General features: G+C 37.6%; 1 protein-coding gene across 1 annotated transcript in view; it reads left to right on the top strand.

Annotated features, from left to right (window-relative positions):
* The first annotated feature begins 1578 nt into the window (after positions 1–1578).
* The window catches only part of igsf10 (immunoglobulin superfamily, member 10), a 77339-nt gene continuing 59152 nt past the window's right edge, over positions 1579–19765 (top strand). Inside the window, exons 1-3 of the mRNA XM_081370562.1 lie at positions 1579–1706; positions 2349–2617; positions 2695–2824. Coding sequence (XP_081226688.1) covers positions 2415–2617; positions 2695–2824 — 333 coding nt within the window. The 5' untranslated portion in view covers positions 1579–1706; positions 2349–2414. The remainder of the gene's footprint in view (positions 1707–2348; positions 2618–2694; positions 2825–19765) is intronic.

The raw sequence follows: 19765 nt of genomic DNA, 5'->3' as shown, positions 1-19765 counted from the left end.
AGAATCTGGTCTGAGATGGTCAGAGGGTCTCACCTTTTAGGCCTGAGCGCCAGGCACTCTTTACCTGCTTCATAACACTGAACCCTCTTTCACAGTCAGCTGTAGTTTCAGGGATGGTGAGGAGAGCATCAAAATGATCAAGGACATCAGGACACCGATGGCGCAGCATTCTGTTCACAGTAGGCCAGGTCTACTCAAAGGTTCAGGGTGAGACAGACTATTTGCCTTTAACAAATGACATTTACTCTGATTCCTGATTAACAAAATAAAACTGTCTCACAATATTAGACATTTCTATAGAGCTTGGGAACTTTTCAAGCACTTGTTTACAAATGCTACTGATAAGGTGCATCAGTATGAGATTTTTTTTCTCAAACATCATTCTCCAAGCACATTGGCTGAATCCTGCTACAGTTCAGTCTTGAGAATTGTCCATTGATCAGGGATCAACTCCACACCCACTCCAGCAGACAGTAGAAGAGGTTGGAAGTGACTGATGAGTTTGTTTACCTCTTCATCACCAAAATCTGAGAACAAAAGGGAAAACATTAATATAAAGTTAAGCAGTTGTCTTAAAACATAAAATGCATAAAGATTTGTTCATTACATTTGAATTGCTAACCTGAACTTGTGCTGCCTCTGGCCAGCTCTGGAAACTGGTCAGCCGCATAGCCTGCAGGACACCACTGTTCACATCACGAAATCGAGCAGTGATGCACCGGCACAGATAATCGATTAGCTCATTCTTTGCCTTGTCATGCTGGTCGGCATCAGTAGGCTTCAGGTGTAATTAAAGTAACAGTTTTTCAATAACGGAAGAATATGTAAAAGTATGGTATTTGAGGTAAAAGGCACAATAATTAACATGATAATAAATACCTGACTGACTTTTCCATTTGTTGACATGACATGGTCAGATCCAGATAGTAAATATCATATATTAAGTTGGGTGTCCATCTTAGAGATACTCACAATATTTATAATGAAACCATCATATTTAAGAATATGACATTAATCATATCATAAAATAGCATTTATTGTTACTACTGTAAATCTATATTAAATTATTATGGGATCTCATTCAATGCTTTTTATAATATTTACATTTTAAAATTATTTTGTTTCTGTATTTAATACATTTAATTTTATTTATAAAATATATTTTAATTACAGTATATTTATTGAACAAAAATTAATTATTTTATCAAAATAAAAAGAAATTAGTGCAAACTTTGCTAAAGTAATTGTTTTGAACAAGTATTAATTAAGACATTATTAAAAAAAAATTCTTAAGGTGTGCCTTATTTAGCCCCGTTGTAGCTAAAACACCTGTAAAAAAAAAAAAAAAAAAAAGGAATACGGAAAGTTCAATCGTATTAATACGGAACATAGGGCCGTATTTTACAGACTTTTCTTCTAAGACATGAAGTGATGCATCTGTTCACAAATCATTGCTGTGATATGGCAGTTCATATCTGTCCATGAGGATGTTTTCCTTTTACTCCGTGTGAACCTCTCGCACTACAGACCGAGAGGAGGAGGTTTCAATCTCTCAGTTTCTCTCTCAACGAAAGCTGACCTGATCACACTCGATGTTCTAAACCTGAGGGGACAAAGCGAAGCATACGACTGATGGATTATTAATTTCAGCATGCCATGTGGACAGTGTTTCATGTGAATATTTATCTAAATAGTCTGCGTATTAGGTAAGTGTGCTTCATATACTCTTTCTGTGGTATTAATTCATTTATTGCTAATTCGTCGGCATCTCCGCAGTTAAATCGAGATGTTATGCTTATGACACGGATTTTCAGGACGCGTCAAATACAATTTCTAGTTTTACTAGAAGTTTGGATGTGGTCATGACATATAGCCCAATATAATAAGTCTTAGGCTATAATAATATTCGTAAGAACATCTTCTATAATATTTAGCTACAATATCAACATTCAAAACTGTCAAATTTCCCCTGTATTGTAATCATTATGATCACATATCATTGCTTTAACGTGCTCATTGTTTCGGCTGAACTCTGTATTGTCTTATAAATGTAAATTTCTGCCATAAGGACATTACTGTGACAGACACCTCTGATAACAGATTTCGTAGAAACATAAACTGCTTTGAAATGATGTATTGTGAATAAATGTGAACTGAATTAATAAATATGAAATATATAATATTTTAATATATTATTAATATTACCTTTTTAATGTTTAATAAACAAACTTGTGTAATGTTTCTTACGCACTATATGCTTGAAATATCTAAAAGGTAATTTGCATGTAGAACTTTGTTAACGGCAGTGAATAGTACCGTAGAAATGATTCATTGTTTTTTTCTTACAGAAAGCTAATGATTAATGGCAGCTTGAGCTGGTCATAAATAGGGAAGAAACACAGCTCTTCTCCAGAATGCGTGGCCCAACAGCACCAGAGTCATGTTTGCTGTGGAGATTCCTGGTGCTGCTGTGTGTTTTGGCCGATATAACACACAGAAGCAGCGGCTGTCCCGAATCCTGTGCCTGTTACGCTCCATCAGAAGTGCACTGCACATTCAGATACCTGAGTCAAATACCCAGGGACATTCAGCCAGCTGTGGAACGGATTAACCTGGGGTAAAACACACCACAGTCAAACTAGCATGAAACTTTCTATAAAGGCCGATTCCGACATTTGTAATTCTGTGTTTCAGGTACAACAGTTTATCAACTCTTAAAGTTAACGACCTCTCTGGACTAAAACACCTGGAACTATTAATGCTGCATAGTAACATTATCAAGATTGTTGAGGACAACACGTTCCATGACCTCACATCTCTGCAGGTAAAATACTGAACTCACTACTTTGGAAGCAACATTATTAAAAGTTTCTGTATAAGGTATGCTATTTTTTTCTCCATATTAAAAAAAATATGATGAGATAGCGACTTCAGTCATATCACTGGTCTAAAAAAAAGCTGTTTTATTAAACACAAGGGCTATTCATCCATATCATGTATGTCATGTTGAGATCACATGACCAGACAAATTCTAATCACTTTATCTCTGTAACACCCCAATTTTCCATTGTGGAATAAATGATCACACACTGTGAACAGGGCATGTGTACAGAGGCATCTGGAAACTGAAAACATTTGCTGTGTGTGATGCTGCATCCACAACAATAGATGGCAGTATGTGACGGCTACTATACCAGCAGCATGAGTGAAATATTACCTAGTGCACTTTTATGAAAATACTTAACCCTTAAAGAACACTTTTGGGGAACCTGACTCACCTGTTCTTTTCTTTGTTTTTCTAAACCATTATAGCAGTCAGCATCAAGTGCCATATATCATTTTAAACAAGTGTCAGCTCATTTAAATTTCCAATTTTACAGTTATTTTGTATTAGAATGTTTAATTTACCAGATTTAAGAAAGACGGCAGCAAACAAGTTTTGTTAATCAAGAAAGTTATACTTGGATATTCTAGATTTCCAGATGAAATTTTGTCTACATGTAACAATCCCTAAGCAAGTTATAGCCATTTATTACAACATTATTATAGGTTTATGATTTTCAGTGAAAATCTGGTGTTTTTTTATTTACTGATAATGTAGATGTGTCCAAAAAAGTTCAGGAAATATCAATAGTAAGTAAATAGAAAACATTGTTATATAATAATTGAACACTGAAGCAAACTTTTTTTTTTTTTGTCTTGTGAATTTTCTTGTGAAAATACAAACAGTGCAAATCACAAACTATAAGTAGTATTTACAAATTTATAAATGTATCTGTTATTTTGTGTTTTCATGCATGCACGCATGCGCTCACGCAACTACTTTCACTTTGCCTCAGTTCAAATTTCCAAAGAAAGATGCTAATTGGTGGTGCAAAAAAACAAAACCTATGTTTATTGGTTGAGTAGATGATAGTTTCAACCGATCTGGACACACGGGTAGAACTAAGCATCAACAATAGTTCCAGTTTGGCTCAGAGGAACAAACCGCATGGGTTTCTTTGACAAATCAATGCTGATCAAAACTTGATGACGCAATCACATTCACTACAGAGCCTCCGAATGTCCAAACGCGAAAAACTCAATACCAGATTCAGCCGTGAATCTCCTCTTTATCAGACTTTTTAAAGCATGCAAATTGGATTAGCGGTTAAAAGTTATTAAACATTTAAGAACAATAGTTATTTTTAGCTGCGGGCGGCTGTATCAGTTTTTAAGGGTTAACAGATCAAGTCAAGTCATCTTCATTTATATAGTGCTTTTAACAATGTAGATTGTTCCAAAGCGGCTTTATATTGATAATAGGAAATTAAAGTAACAGAGATTGTTTGGCTTTACAGCAGCTCTAGAATACAGTTAATGTCCAGCTAAAGTTAGTTTAATTGATTCACTTCCGTCGCAACGATCATTAGTTATTAACTTAGGGGCCGCTAACACAACACCGTTTTAACAGAAAACTCTTCAGTTCTTTCTGCGCAAACTTCAAAAACGCAAACCAGTGAGAACGCCGATGGCGTGCACATGCATATTACGAGTTCAGTCTATAGGTATGCGCGTTTGATTATATAACCGGAATTATCCCGACCATGCTTTATCTGTAGAGAGGTAAAGAGAAGGAGGCCTTCACAGGGGAGAGACTAGTTGACACTTCAGGACTGCGTTGTCGTCGCGTCCAGGCGCAGGTCCTTCATCAGATCTGGATACGGCCTGGATCCGGCGGACTGCAGTAAACCTCGGGATAAACAGAGAGACTAATTTTAGCATTGATGCCATTCTTCTTATGATGTAACGAGTACGTCAGGATTTATGGGAAGTGTTCCCGGTTACGGCTGACCTGATCTATGCAGCCTAATATTGAATTATAGAAGTCTATAATGTGTAATGTGTATGCTAGGTCAAAGAGATGTGTTTTTAGTCAAGCTTTGAACTGACAGAGTGTGTCTGCTTCCCGGACAATGTTAGGAAGACTGTTCCAAAGTTTTGGTGCTAAATGGGAGTAAGATCAATTGCTCCTGTCTGCCTCGTTGCTTCTGCTGCTGTTGCGTTGGTTTGCGTCTGTAAGCTTCATATATCTTTCTGTTTTGAATCATTATTTACTATCATTCCTTGTTGTTCATACTGCTAACTTACTCAACATCACACATTAACCTGACATTGCTAGCTTCAATCTAAATCGTTATTGCTAGCACAACAAGCTTGTAATTCGCTAGCCTGTTAGCGTGCCATCCATGTGCTCTTTATTTATTTTTCTCTCATGCGCTTGTGCCTTTTACAAGTTCATCAAACAACTTAGGTGAGTAGGATCAGTCAACAAACACGGTAAGTCATGTCATCTCCTCTTATTGTTACTTGCACCTCATGCAACATGTTTAGCATATCCTTCTCTGTCAGCACAGGATTTACATGTGATAAATGCAGGGAGATAGTCAAGCTGACGGGGAATATTTCAGAACTAGAGACACGCATTGAAGCTTTAATCGAGGTTAATTGTAAGAGTGCAAGGGCTTTAGATACTGCTTTGGATGCGACTAGTTTAGTGAACTCTGTACATTGTTCGGTTCCGGCTGTAGCAGAGTCCGTGCAGCAGGGCAACTGGGTGACGATGAGACGCTGTAGTCGCGGGACAAAACACCGCTCTTCCGTTCCGATTACAATTTCAAACAGATTCTCCCCACTCAGTGAAACACCCACTGAGAATCCTGTTGAATGTGCCCTAGTTATTGATGATTCTATTACACGGAACGTGAAAATAGAGACACCAGCCACCATAGTCACATGTTTGCCGGGAGCCAGAGCACCTGACATCAAAGCAAATTTAAAAGTGCTGGCTAATGCTAATCGTAAATTAGCATTATTATAATAAAGATTATTATTCACGTCGGCACTAATGATGTTCAACTCTGCCAGTCGTAGATCATCAAAATTAATGTTAAAGAGGTGTGTGAACTCACAAGTACGATGTCAGGCACTGTAATTTGCTCTGGCCCCCTTCCTGTTCGCAGGAGTGATGAGATGCTTAGTAGATTGTCCTTACTCAATGGCTGGTTGTCTAAGTGGTGTCCGCAAAATAATATAGAATTCATAGACAATTGGAAAAGTTTTTGGGGCAGACCTGATCTGTTGAAAAATAGAAAAGCTCCCACAAGTCTCCTCTCCATCTCCCTGTCCTCCTGCTGGAGTCGATGACTGGGGAGACTCAGGTGGTGGAATCCGTGTTAATGTTTCACATATGACTGCACTGCATTCAGTCCTTGACTGCAGCATTAGCGTTTACTGCACTGTCAAAAGCAACGGCCTTAAATCTGGGATCTAAAAGTGTGGCCTTGGCCAACATCCTTAAGGATTCTACATCTCCAAAGCATTGTTTTATGTTTGGGATCAAGTTATTTGTAAGTTCAATTGCTGTCAGTGTGCTTTCACGAGTTCATACTTGCATATAATTAAGGAGAGTAAGGGTTATGCGTATTTGGCGTGCTGAGGCTCCGAGCTTGGAATTGGGCCCGAACCCAGAGTACTTCCCCCGTTGTGAAAAGAATAGTTAGGACTACAAGTGAGGAGATTGGCAAGTCTGCTGTATATATGCCTCTTATCGCTAATGAGTTGATTACCTGAATGCGCTCCTCTCGTGTTAATCAGGTTAATTATCTGAACGTGCTTCCCCTGAACTTTGTTAATAAAACATAATGTATCATTGTTTGTATGAAACTGACAATAGGTATTATCTTTGAAGCTGTGAACTCTGCAGAGAGCTGAACTGTGGCATGATTGAAGGCTGGAAGAGCATGAAGACGCTGTGAGATGGCTTCAAACTGTCTGCTGTTCAGGGCAGTTATGTTGGTGTTCAAAGATGTTAATTTAGCACCAACTGCTTTACTTTCTTCATATACTCGAAAAATGTGAAAAATGAAATATAGTAAATGAAAAATGAAAAATGTGCTGATCCACCTTGTTTCCATCTCCTGAATCAGCTTCTTTTTGGCTCGCCCATCTTCTGATGGATTGCAGACAGTTTCTCTGTGGTATTGGTGCTTGAAATAGTTTTTTTTTAATAAATTATCATGATACAAAACGATGTGCATTTAAGTCTTGCATAGGGCTGGGTATTTTTCAAAATCTTTCGATCCGGTGCCATTTTCGATACCTCAGTTTCGATACTGGTTCCTAACGATACATTTTTCGGTACCAATTTTATGAAATCCATTTTAACAAGATTACATAACACATTACCTCAGAAAATTTTGGTTTTATTTTTTCAGTTTGACTCATGCTCCTCCTTAGCCAGTGCACAAAGGAACAAAAAATGTTTTATAAAGAGCTCATGCTCACCAAAGCTGATTTTTTTAAAATAAAAAATACAGTAAAACTTGTAATATTGTGAAATAGTATTACAATTTAAAATCTTATTTGAATATATTTCAAAATGTAATTTATTCCTGTGATGTCAAAGCTGAATTTTCAAAATCATTACTTCAGTGTCACATGATCCTTCAGAAATATGAAAGCAGTGTGCTGCTTAATATTTTGGAAACTTTGATACATTTTTTTCATGATTCTTTGATGAATAAAAATGTCAAAAGAACAGCACTTATTTAAAAACGAAATATTTTGTAACATTACACATGTTTTAATGTCACTTTTGATAACTTTAATGCATCCTTACTGAAAAAAAATTCTGACTGACCAACACATTTTTGAACGGCAGTGTACACTCAGTAGTTTATTATTGCAATATAAACACTGTCTGAGTGATCAACAAGGATACCTCTTCATTTACCAGTTGAAGGCGAAGCAACTTTCTGCTATTATGTTTACTCCATGGCCGTGCAATGTCAAGGTCTTCATCATATTTGTCGTGGTACCGGTCTTTGCAGCAATTATTTTACCGCAAATACTGCATCGCGCGCTGTTGGCATCGAGCCTGGAGAAATGTAGCCACACTTTTGATCGACTTTTCCACATCTTTAAGGTATTATGTGTGTGCTTGCGTCTCATGAATATGTGCGCGGAGAGTTTGTGTGTGTGTGCTCGTGTCTCATTGAGTATGTGCGCGAGTTTTGTGTGTGTGCTCGCGTCTCGTATGCGCGTGGAGAGTTTGTGCGTGCGTGCGCGTCTCATACGAGTATGTGCGCGGAGAGTTCTGCGCTTCTCGTGTGTGTATAGTTACGCTAACTCTACACATGTATGTGCGTGAGCGACTTTGTGTCGTTGTGCATTTCATATGTATTTGTTTGAGCACTGACGTTGACGAGTTAACCCCTTAGGTATCGAAATCTGGTACCGAACAACATGTCATTTTTCGATACTCGATAGTATCGAGGCAATTCGATCAGTACCTAAAAAGTATCGAAACTCGGTACCTAGCCCTAGTCTTGCATTACACCGTGTAGTCCGCTTGCAGAGAAAAATCAATGTGGATAATGTACTATGAAGCCATTTGTGCATTTTGAGAGAGAGAGAGAGAGAGAGAGAGAGAGAGAGAGAGAGAGAGAGAGAGAGAGAGAAGACATGGTAAAACTAAATCACTACTGTTTGTGAAATTACGTCTTACAGAAAGTGTTAAAATTACTGATTTGCGCTGATAATCTGTCTGGGTGCAACCTACATGATATAGTGCATAAATGTTCGGTACCATCAGTACTAACGTTACTGTAGAAATACAAGTAGGCTACCGTCAGGATTTTAAAATGTTGATACTGACTTGGTACCGAAGTATTGGTTCTCATGACATCCCTACCTCCACCACCTTCTCTTGTCACTTTGTACCTTGAAGCAACCATGTCCTTTAGTCCATTCCTTGTAGGAAGCAAATATACTGGGTCAAGCTCTTCAAAAACGCCCTGAAGCTAAAATAGCTGTGAAACCGTCATGATCATGTCCACTAGTGCCTGACTAATGTCCCTTTGCCTTGCTGAAATAAGGGACTTATTAATGTAATGTTTGCTGAGATGAGGCAGAAAGAGAATCCACGTGCACACAAGCTTTTAATAACAAAACTCCACATAAATAGACAGGAACATCTGACCTAAAACATGAACACAATTCACCATAAAACAATGACTAGCAAAGCACAAGAGAAACACAAGGGCTATATATACACAGGGGCAAACAGGCTTAACAAGGTAATAAGGAAACAAGAAACACCTGGGGAGACTAATCAACATGAAAGACTGCATGAAAAAAAGTGGTGGTGCGGAGGCGGAACAGGGGAAGGGATGGGGTGCCAGGTCCGTGTAGAGGAAGAGGAACGGTGGACAGAGGCAGAGCAGGTGGCCAGGGCGAAGTTGATGACCACGGTGAGGCAGGCGGGACTGGTGACCACCTCAGGGGAGCCGGCAAGACTAGGGAACTCAGAACAGCCTCTCTAGTTGAGACAGAACAGGCAGGGAGTTCAGTAGAGACCAACTTTATGATCATCACCTGTGGGGACCACCCTTTCTAAAGGTTCTAGAGGTATGAAAAAAACTTAGGGATACTTACCATAGCTTTGATAACTTATATAAGCCTTCAGATATCTGAATTGATAAAGTAATGATTTGACCATGCGCAATGGGGACTTTTGAAAAATCGAGTAGACATGTCTTATAGGGACCCACTTTGCATAATATTTGCATAATTCACACAGCCTCCCATTTGATTTGTGGGGACCTAATTTGCATAATTCACACAACCTCCCATTTGATTTGTGGGGAGTTAATTTGCATAATTCACACAACTTCCCCTTTTGATTTGTGGGGACCTAGATAGAACAATAAGTATATTACTAATGACAAATAATAGTCAGTTATATAAAAAAAATCCTCAGATTGCATTTGTCCATTTGCCCTTAAAAATGGGTTTAATCTACAACCAAGTAGAATTAAAATATACAGTAGTACAAAACAAATTCGATTAGTTAATGTGGATATATAGTGAGGCCTGCAAATGGTGCTAGTGATGCAAAGCTTCACTCTTGCATAGAACACCTATGGCCGGTTTCACAGACCAGGCTTAAGATCTAGGCTTAAGATCATCTCAGACTAAAGTGTGTGTTTAAGCTGTTTTAACTAAAAGCACATCTTAAATTAAGTCCATTGTGTCCAAGTCCAATTGTTTTGTCTCAAGATACACACCAGTAATGTTTATTCTAAGACACGTTTATAAAAGCTACTTAAATGTCCTAATTGAACTAAAGGCCTAATCCTGGTTTAATCTAAATCCTGTCTGTGAAACCAGGCCCTTGTGTTGTGCTTGTAATCATCTCCTCAACATGCAGAATATTTGTTTGGATCGATTGATTGTTCCTACAATTGATTGGAATATTAGTGTGATTGAAGTGGATTGTATGTGAATTAGAGATGTGACGGTGATAATATTCTCCCACCGGTTAATCGGCTTGTGACAACACCGGTATTACCGGTTTCATCGTGGGGGTGGGGGGTGTTAGAGTGATGTAATTTTTTTTTTTTATGTGGCGTCAATTCATCATCCGTATTGAGTTTGATTGACATGCGATCTGACCAATCAAATTTCACCATTTTTGTGCGACAAAGCAGTCAGAAGAGTTATTGATTAACTTCGGTGGATTTGTACTTGGCTTTAACTGAGGCAATCTGTCACGACACATTAACCCTCTGGGGTCTGGGGTGTTTTTGGGGTCCTTGAGATGTTCTGACATGCCCTGACATTTGTGCTTTTTTCAGTTGCTTATAAACATATCAATGGCAAAAAAAAAAAAAAATAATTACACTCTATTTAGCACAAACAGGACTACCATAATATTTGAGCCACATGTATGTACATGTTTTCATTTTTGAGAGAATAATGTTTATGCATGGTTATTGAAAAAACTAAAAATGAAAGTTTCTGAAATAAGGCCACAAAACACATACTAAATATATGTCAATAAGACATGGATGTCGTCGCCTAGAGTTTTTTCTTCAAAATGATGTGAAAATCATCCTGCCTAATCATTCACATAAAACGATACATTGATTTAAGTTTTCCGAAACACTTTTAGTTTGTAAAGCCAATATGCGGATGGGGCGTAAATGATCATGCATAAATAAAGCATATTTAGTAGTTCACACCAGATGAGACAATGCCCCTGCATACTTAATGAGCCATTCATTCAGGTGTGTCACCTATAGCTAACTTAAATATACAAGCTTCATAAAAATGATCATTCTAGAAGAAAATTTCAGATGGCATTTAGAGGCTTTTGCATCTGAACTCTTCATATACACACACACACACACACACACACACACACACACACATATATATATATATATATATATATATATATATATATATATATATATATATATATATACAGTGCTATGCATAAGTTTAGACACCCATGCTAAAGTTGACTAAAAAGAGGAATAAAAAATCATCTTTTGGAAATTTAACTTAATGCCTTAATTTAAAAAATTAGGAAAAATCCAACCTTTAAGGACACCAATTTTCTTTGTGAATGAATAATGTATCGTAAATAAATAAATGTTCTTCCTTAAAATACAGGGTGCATAAGTTTGGACACCCCTATGTAAAATTCCCATAGAGGCAGGGGCAGATTTTTATTTTTAAGTTTTTTTTTTTTTTTTTTTTTTTTTTTTAGGATACTATGCATCCTGATAAAGCTGGATCCTAAAGCTGGAAGCTAATCCTGAAATAAAACCATCCCTATCTCTAGGTATGGTGAAGGCTATGTGATGATGTGGGGCTATTTTAATTCCAAAGGCCAAGGGAACAAAAAAAAAAAAAAAAAAAATACTTAAAAATAAAAATCTGCCTGCCTCTATGGGAATTTAACATAGGGTAGAATAGGGTAGTTAATTTGCCATTAACTTCCTCATATTTTGAGGAAGAACATTTATTTATTTACGATACATTATTCATTCACAAAGAAAATTGGTGTCCTTAAAGGTTGGTAATTTTTTAAATTAAGGCATTAAGTTCAGTTTCCAAAAGATGTTTTTTTATTTCTCTTTTTAGTCAACTTTAGTATGGGTGTCTAAACTTATGCATAGCACTGTATACACTACCAAATTGGTTCACAGTTGGAGGCATCGCAATCTTTTTTTTATTTTTTCACAAATTGTGCTTGCAAATTGTATAATATCCAAGGTAAACATGTCTAGTAATTGTGCAGTTAATTCTCATACTGTATTTTCAGTTTTGGAATATTTATCCTCTCCCCAAATTTGTCTCTAATAAAACACAATACAAATTATTTAAAGAAAAAAATTATATTACTTGTTTACATCTACCTTATAAATATATATTTTTTTATTAAAAAGGTTACAATTACAACAACAATTCAAGTGTAATCTTTCTTTTTAAAAACTAAAGTATACAAAACGTATTATTTGATGACTTTATTTTTGATAATTTTTTATATTTTTCCTCATCTCAGTATAGCAATAGAGTTTGCTAAAAGCTGTTCATTCAATACAGCAGTATTTGAAAATAATATTTTGTAAAATTACATTTATATTTGCATTTATGTCAAAACCTAGACACTTTATTTCAACATATTTCAGTCGATTTTTACTCATCTCAGTTTAGCAATACAGTTTGCTAAAACATCATTCACACACGCAATTTAAATTTAAACTGTCTTTTTGCGAGCTGTGGTAAACAGCGCGCATCTCTGCCGTTCATTCATTCATAAATAGAAACCCGATTCACGTGAGAAGGAAAAAAACTTACTACAGCATTCCTCAGCTCGCTCCTCGATATACCCGCACTTCTGAGGTACATTTTCCATTATTATTATTCCTCACAGCGCTGCGAGACGGTGTAAACAAGTAGGCTACAATGATCTGATTCAACTTGTTTTCTCGAGCTGATATGGGGGCGTTCACAGTTTGCACGGATTGCCTCAGCCATTTGCGTTTGAATAGCGCGCGCTCTCCGAGGGCGGAGTCACATTACAAGTAATTAGATGAGATGAGAACGACTGACATGTCGCTCTTTTCTTACAGATTACATGAACTGAGAATATTTGTTTTTTATAAAAAATACTTCATTTAAAAGAAGAGAATTCAAGCTTCATGCCTGTGTGTCTGTATGCCTGTTTGACTGAGCATTCGCTGAGTTACAGTTCATTTTCGGACGCGTTTCAGAATTGACTTCACTGACGGAGAGTAGGCAGAACTCGCATCATGTTTATTTTTCTTTATTTGGCGAAAAGCACAACACTTTGTTTTTATTATGAGCATACACAAAAAAATACACACTTAACACGATCGATTGATTTTAGAACACAAGCATATAAGATAAAAATTAATTTTTATTTTTTTATTTTATTTTTTTGCACTTGTAAGGAAAAAAACGAGCCTATCGCGCCGCCCCAGGGGGTTAACCCTCTGGGGTCTGAGGGGTTTTTGGGGTCCTTGAGATGTTCTGACATGCCCTGACATTTGTGCTTTTTTCAGTTGCTCATAAACATATTAATGGCAAAGGTGTAAATTCACTCTATTTAGCACAAACAGGGCTACCATAATATGTGAACAACTTGCATGTATACATGTTTGTATTTTTGATAGAATAATGTTTATGCATGGTTTTTTTCAAAAACAAAAAACTAAAGTTTCTGAAATAAGGCCATAAAACACATTCTAAATATATGTAAATAAGACTTTTGACTAATGGATGATGTTGCCTAGAATTTTTTCTTCAAAATTATGTGAAAATCACCCTGCCTAATCATTCACATAACACAATACATTGATTTAAATCTTGTAAAACACTTTTTGTTTGGAAAGGCCATATGCGGGTGGGCGTGATTCACACCTGCGGAGACAATGGGGCCCGCATAATGAGGCTGCATACGTAATGAGCCTTTCATTCAGGTGTGTGACTGAGCCACAAGAATGCAAGGACAATATATAACTGGTTTGTTGTTTTTTCCACAAATTTTGCTTGCAAATTGTACAATATCCAAGGTAAACATTTCTAGTAATTGTGCAGTTAATTGTTCTCATACTGTATTTTCAGATTTGGAATATATTCTCTTCCCAAATGTGTCACTAATAAAGCATAATAAAATTATTTAAAGAGAAGGCTTATAATGACCTTTTAAGATTTTGTTTACATCTATCCTTATATATATATATAATAAGGTTTTCAAGGTTATACAATTACAACAACATTTAAAATTATAACAATATTTCCAGTGTAATCTTTCTTTGTATTCGCGATTCATATTAAAACAGTATTTTTGCCAGCTGTAGTAGCTCCACAACAGCACGCATCTGTGCGTTCGTTCGTTCATTCATTCATACACAGAAACGCAATCAATATTTAAACAGTATTTTTGCCAGCTGTAGTAGCTCCACAACAGCACGCATCTTTGCGTTCATTCATTCCGATTAGAACAAAGCAAACAGAACTGACCTAATTCCTCAGCGGGATCCGTTTGCTCCTCGAAATGATACTTCCAGAACTTCTGAGGTAAATTTTTGCAGGATTATTATCAAGATAGTAGTATTCCTCACAGCATCGTAAAGTACTTAAGTCTGAAATTGAACTCGCGGTGTGTGTTATCCAGCTGATGTGGGCGTTTCACAGGTTTGTTTGGATCGCCTCACATTTGCGTTTGAATAGCGCGCGCTCTCCGTGGGCGGAGCACATTAAAACTTAATTAGCTGAGATGAGAACGACTGACATCTCTCTCTTTGCATACATATTACATAAACTGTGAATATTTGTTTTTTATAAAAATTACTTAATTAAAAAGAAGAAAATTCAAGCTTCATGCCTGTGTGTCTGTATGCCTGTTTGACTGAGTATTCGCTGAGTTACAGTTCATTTTCGGACGCGTTTCAGAATTGACTTCACTGACGGAGAGTAGGCAGAACTCGCATCATGTTTATTTTTCTTTATTTGGCAAAAAGCACAACACTTTGTTTTTATTATGAGCATACACAAAAAAATACACACTAAACAGGATTGATTGATGTATAACACAAGCATATAAGATAAAAATTAATATTTTTATTTTATTTTTTGCACTCATACGGAAAAAAACGAGCCTATCGCGCCGGCGCGATAGCCGACCTCAGGGGGTTAAAGAGCCAAAAAACGGTAGGCCTATTTTATTTTTTTTTGACTGACCAAATTTGAAAGTTGAGACTTTGTTTCATATTAAATATTACCTGCTCGGTCCTGTCTTTCAGCGCGTTGTCAGTGTCCTCTATTTTTCACTGTTTGAGATCATGTTGAAAACAATAACGCCCTATTTGAGGGTATAGGGCGCGATTTCGGATTCAACCACAGTGTTTGAATGGTGGGTTCGTTATTATTCATGAAAAACGCAACAACAAAACAGTACAATGGCAAACGCTTATATTAAACATAGAACGTTTATTAAAAATAATAAGAATACACCATGCTATATAAAATAACAAATATAGGCTAACTTACACAACGTTTAATAAAAAAATGAAATCAGCTCAAACTGTGGAACCAAAAAAAAAAAAAAGAAACAGAACGTTAATTAACGAAAACGATAATAATAGTAATAATAATAATAAAGCTTGGAGGCACGGTATCATGCTTGCAAAATAAATTAAATGAATTACAAAAAGTAAAAAAAAAAAAAAAAAAAATCAGTAACGCTAGGCCTAAACACTGTGGAACCAAATAAAAACAGCCAAAGTCAGTAAAAGGCTTTTCAAACTAAAAATAAAAAAATGGAAATTATAAAGTCCATTTTCCATTTTATGTCGCTGTTTGTGACAATGATTGCCTAGCCTACATGTTCTTCGCTAGGAAACCTAACATGTTCACCATATCTGGTTTCAGAAGGGATCTTGTGGGGGTGACTATGTTTCCCATTGTGCTGAACATCCTCTCGGACACGCAGCTTGTTGCGCACACGCAAAGATTTTTTTTGGCTACCTTTGCCAACAGAGGGAGCCTATTTTGGTTATCTTTCCACCAGACGAGAGGATCCTGCTCTGGGCTAATGGGAGACTCCTGAGCATAGGTGGCGATTTTCCTTTTTAATAAAATTGCTAACGTTTTTTTTCTTTTGGGCTGCGGCTCGGCGGCGGCTTCCTCCTCCTCATTTTCTGCCTCTTCTCTCATGGGCTGCGCTCTCCTACCGAGGATGACCGCTTCTTCCTCTATAATCCTCTTGGTCTCCTCAACATTCGGGTCGTAGTCAGCCCGGTAGCGCGGGTCCAGGAATGTTGCCTTGCACATTAACTGCCGGCTTGCTTCTGGCAGAGCTTCATATTTCTCATTTAAAATAAATATGATGCCGGCTTTCAGATTTGCTGTTAGTTGTCCATCCTCATCCAATGGGAACAATGTGTCCTCTTTAATGAGATGCAGCACAGGGAGTAGAGATGACGCGGTTACATAACTCTCTCCGGACATAATGTCAGTGAACTCGCTAACTGGCTTCAGCGCTTTGTTCACCGAGTGCAACACATCCTCGTCTTGCCATGTGATGTTGAGATTGGCTTTACGGTCATCAGCAAGAACTCGATTAATGGCCGTCCTCTGCTCTAGCATTCCTCTCAACCATTTTTTGCTTCGAGCCCCACCGAGTTGCACAGTCCTAACGAAAAAAAAAAAAAAAATTATTATCAATAATAATTTAAAAAAATGCATCTGATGTAGTAGCTATTATAAAAAATATGAATCACCTACATCTAAGAAAAAAAAGGCATAGGCTAAAACATTACATTTGTTTAGTATTTATTATAAATGATCTTAAATCATTTACAATGTGTCTCAAGAACGAAAAAAATTTCTAACTTTCTATTGAAGCAGAAAAAATACCATTAGGTGATTCCGTTTGCTATTACGCTCTAGCTGGCACAGCCTTCTGATGGCTCTGAGGAGAGCTGCTTATCTTTTAAGTAGGCTAAACTAGCTTTTATTGTTTTATAATTTGAGTTTTATATTTACTTTATTTAATATCATCTTTTTTATTCTATTTTGTTTTATTAACACTTGATGCTTTTGTCTCCAAACTAGAGTCGTACTTAATAATAATAATAAGACTTAATAATAAACTTGCCGTCACCAGCGAATTCTCTGGGAGACCAAGATCCGCTTGAGCTTTTTGCAGCTCCCTTCTCCTTCTCCAGCTGTGAGAGAACATGCAGTTTATTGTACGGCAAACCGCTAGGGCACGGTCTGTGCGGGCTTTCTCCGTCTTTTCAATGGTGTTGGACACAGCTAGGTTCAGGTTGTGCCCAAAGCAGCTTAACCAGGTCCAGCCTAACTTGCGAACGGCTGCCTTTATGTTGGTACCACTGTCAGTCGTGAGACAAGACGCTTTGTCTTCCTCTAATCCCCAGTCATCCAGAGCAGTGGCGGTTCTACATTGAATTACACCCAGGGCGAGACCCATTTCGAGCGCCCCCCCCCCCCCCCCCCCCCAAATAATATTTCTTACCCCAATGGCAGATATGTTTTGCTTGTTTTAAGCAAAAACCCCATTTTTATTTATTTCTCCCGAAAACAAGATTTAATATCTTATGTCATTTTACTACTTTAGTAAAATAACGTTATGCATCTTTATTTAAGAAATGTGTGATATTTGGACTGGAAACAAGACAAAAATACCAAGTAAGAAAAGCATTTTTGCAGTGTAATAACTGAACTTGCAACAGTTTTGTTACAAAGAACAATATTATGGTGAAATTAGATCTCGTGTTTGAGTTAAAACCGAATTATTGTTATATAGCAAGAATCATAGCAAAAAGGCTAACAAATAAGAGTTATACCCACCAATTAATATTGCCCCTTCATTCATGACATGGATACCGTAATCATACAGAGAAAACATAGATGCATTGCATACCTTTATCTTTCGCTCATTTCTAAATTGGGCACCTGATGGCTTTGACCTTTCTTGTCCATCTCTTATTTGGCACTCGACATCGACAATCAACAGATCCCCTGATCCCCCATAACTGTCACTCACGAGTCACGACCAGAAGTCAAGACTAAACCAATTCACCCGGGTGGTGGTGACCAAGTAATCGTTTTGTATTACCTATTTTTATTAGCCATTCAGACCATTCAGAAAAACAAAACTGTGCAGGAAATATAGAGGCCTGTATTTATAATATTATGAATGAAATGTGCGTTATTTGGAAGAAAGTCGAGGTGTGACTGACTTCGATAACTATATGGATCCCCCCCCTTGTCCGTTCCATTTGGGAGGGACCCAGAGGTGAACTGTCATCCGCGCCCGCGCATCCGCGCCCCCTCTCCTTTCCCCTTCTCAAACAAACCGCTTATGTGCACGGCATCTTCTCAGCAAGCAGGGGCGCCTGCAGCTGAGAGGGGGCGCAAATTTGCCAATTCCCCACACAGTGAAATGATAGATAATACAAAACCGCTTCGCAGCGCAGATTTTTTTTTTCTGCTCGTGCCGGCGGTGCCGCCCCCCCAAAAATGCCGCCCCAGGCGATTGCCCGGTTCGCCCGTGCCTAAAACCGCTACTGATCCAGAGCCTCCTGCAAAGCATCTGCCAAGTTTACGGCAGAGTGGTCCTGGGGCAGAAAACTTGTCTGGAGACATTTTGACACCAGTGCCCATTCTGTGTCAATAAAATGGAATGTCAGTGAAATGTAAGGCGTCATGTTTGCGCTGGACCACATACAGTATCTGTCATGAGTGAGAAATGCTCGACTGATGATATAGCCAGTTGCAGTTCACTCCGGACACGGTTGTAGGCGCGTGGGACAGCGGTTTTGGAAAAATATTTTCGCCTTGGCAATTCATACTGGCTGTCGAGTGTGGTAACAAGTTCTTTAAAAGATTTTTTTTCAACCGTGTTGAAAGACACCATTTCCTTACAGATGTATTTGGTGACTGCATCAGTGCATTCATTCCACCTTGCACCGTCCCTCTTATATTTAGTACATCGCGCAAACGCATGACTGATACCTGGTACCCAGCTGTACCTGGGTGTCTGGCTTCTGCGGTCGATTTTTTGCAGCGGGGCCCAGTTTGGCAGCCTCGTTCTTGTGGTGCGCTTGAGTAAATTAGAGGTGTTTCCTCCACTTGCTGCCACTTTCATCAGGCAAAATTTACAGATGGCCTCATTTACATTTTCTGGTTGCCTATTTGCATTCGGATTAAATCCAAAATATTGCCAAACAGGTGCTTTAGCATTCGGCTCACGCTGAATTGTTCTTTTAACTGTAAGTGTCTGTTCTCTAACTTAACTTAATGTGATAATATATAATTTTAATAAGTGCTGTCAATCTATTAAAAAATAACTAATTAATCACACATTATTTCCTGTGATTAATTACGATTAATCGTGATTAAAAACATTAAAGTTTTAATATATTTTAACATATTTTTAATATATTTAAAATTTTATATATTTTATAATGTAATAACTTAATAGTTAATCTCCAAATTAATGTAGAAACAACATGAAGACAGTATATTTTAAGTTTAATGGCATCTTTTTATAAATGAAGGCCAGTAGCCTATCACTGCCAACTAGAGATGCACGGTTGGCGGGAACAGCCGTGGACTCGGGCGGGTGATGTGGCGAAAAATAATATTTGAATTGAACCAATCAAATGATTGTTAGGCCTGCTGGTATAAAATTAGCACTGTCTGCCTGAAAAAGACGCAATCTCTCTTCCCATGCAGTCAAAATTAACGGGAGTCTTCAGAACAGGCTCATAGTCGTCACCCTGCATGACAGCGCAGTGCTAATTAGCCTAATGTGAATGACTTATTTTTAATCGAGCTTTCTTTCTTTGAAAGTTCACTGCTGAATGTGCTGATA

Source organism: Scardinius erythrophthalmus, assembly GCF_964197995.2.
Source record: "Scardinius erythrophthalmus genome assembly, chromosome: 7".
NCBI lineage: Eukaryota > Metazoa > Chordata > Actinopteri > Cypriniformes > Leuciscidae > Scardinius > Scardinius erythrophthalmus.
Note: the sequence above shows the minus strand (reverse complement) of the source record. Positions and strands in the feature narration are given on the sequence as shown.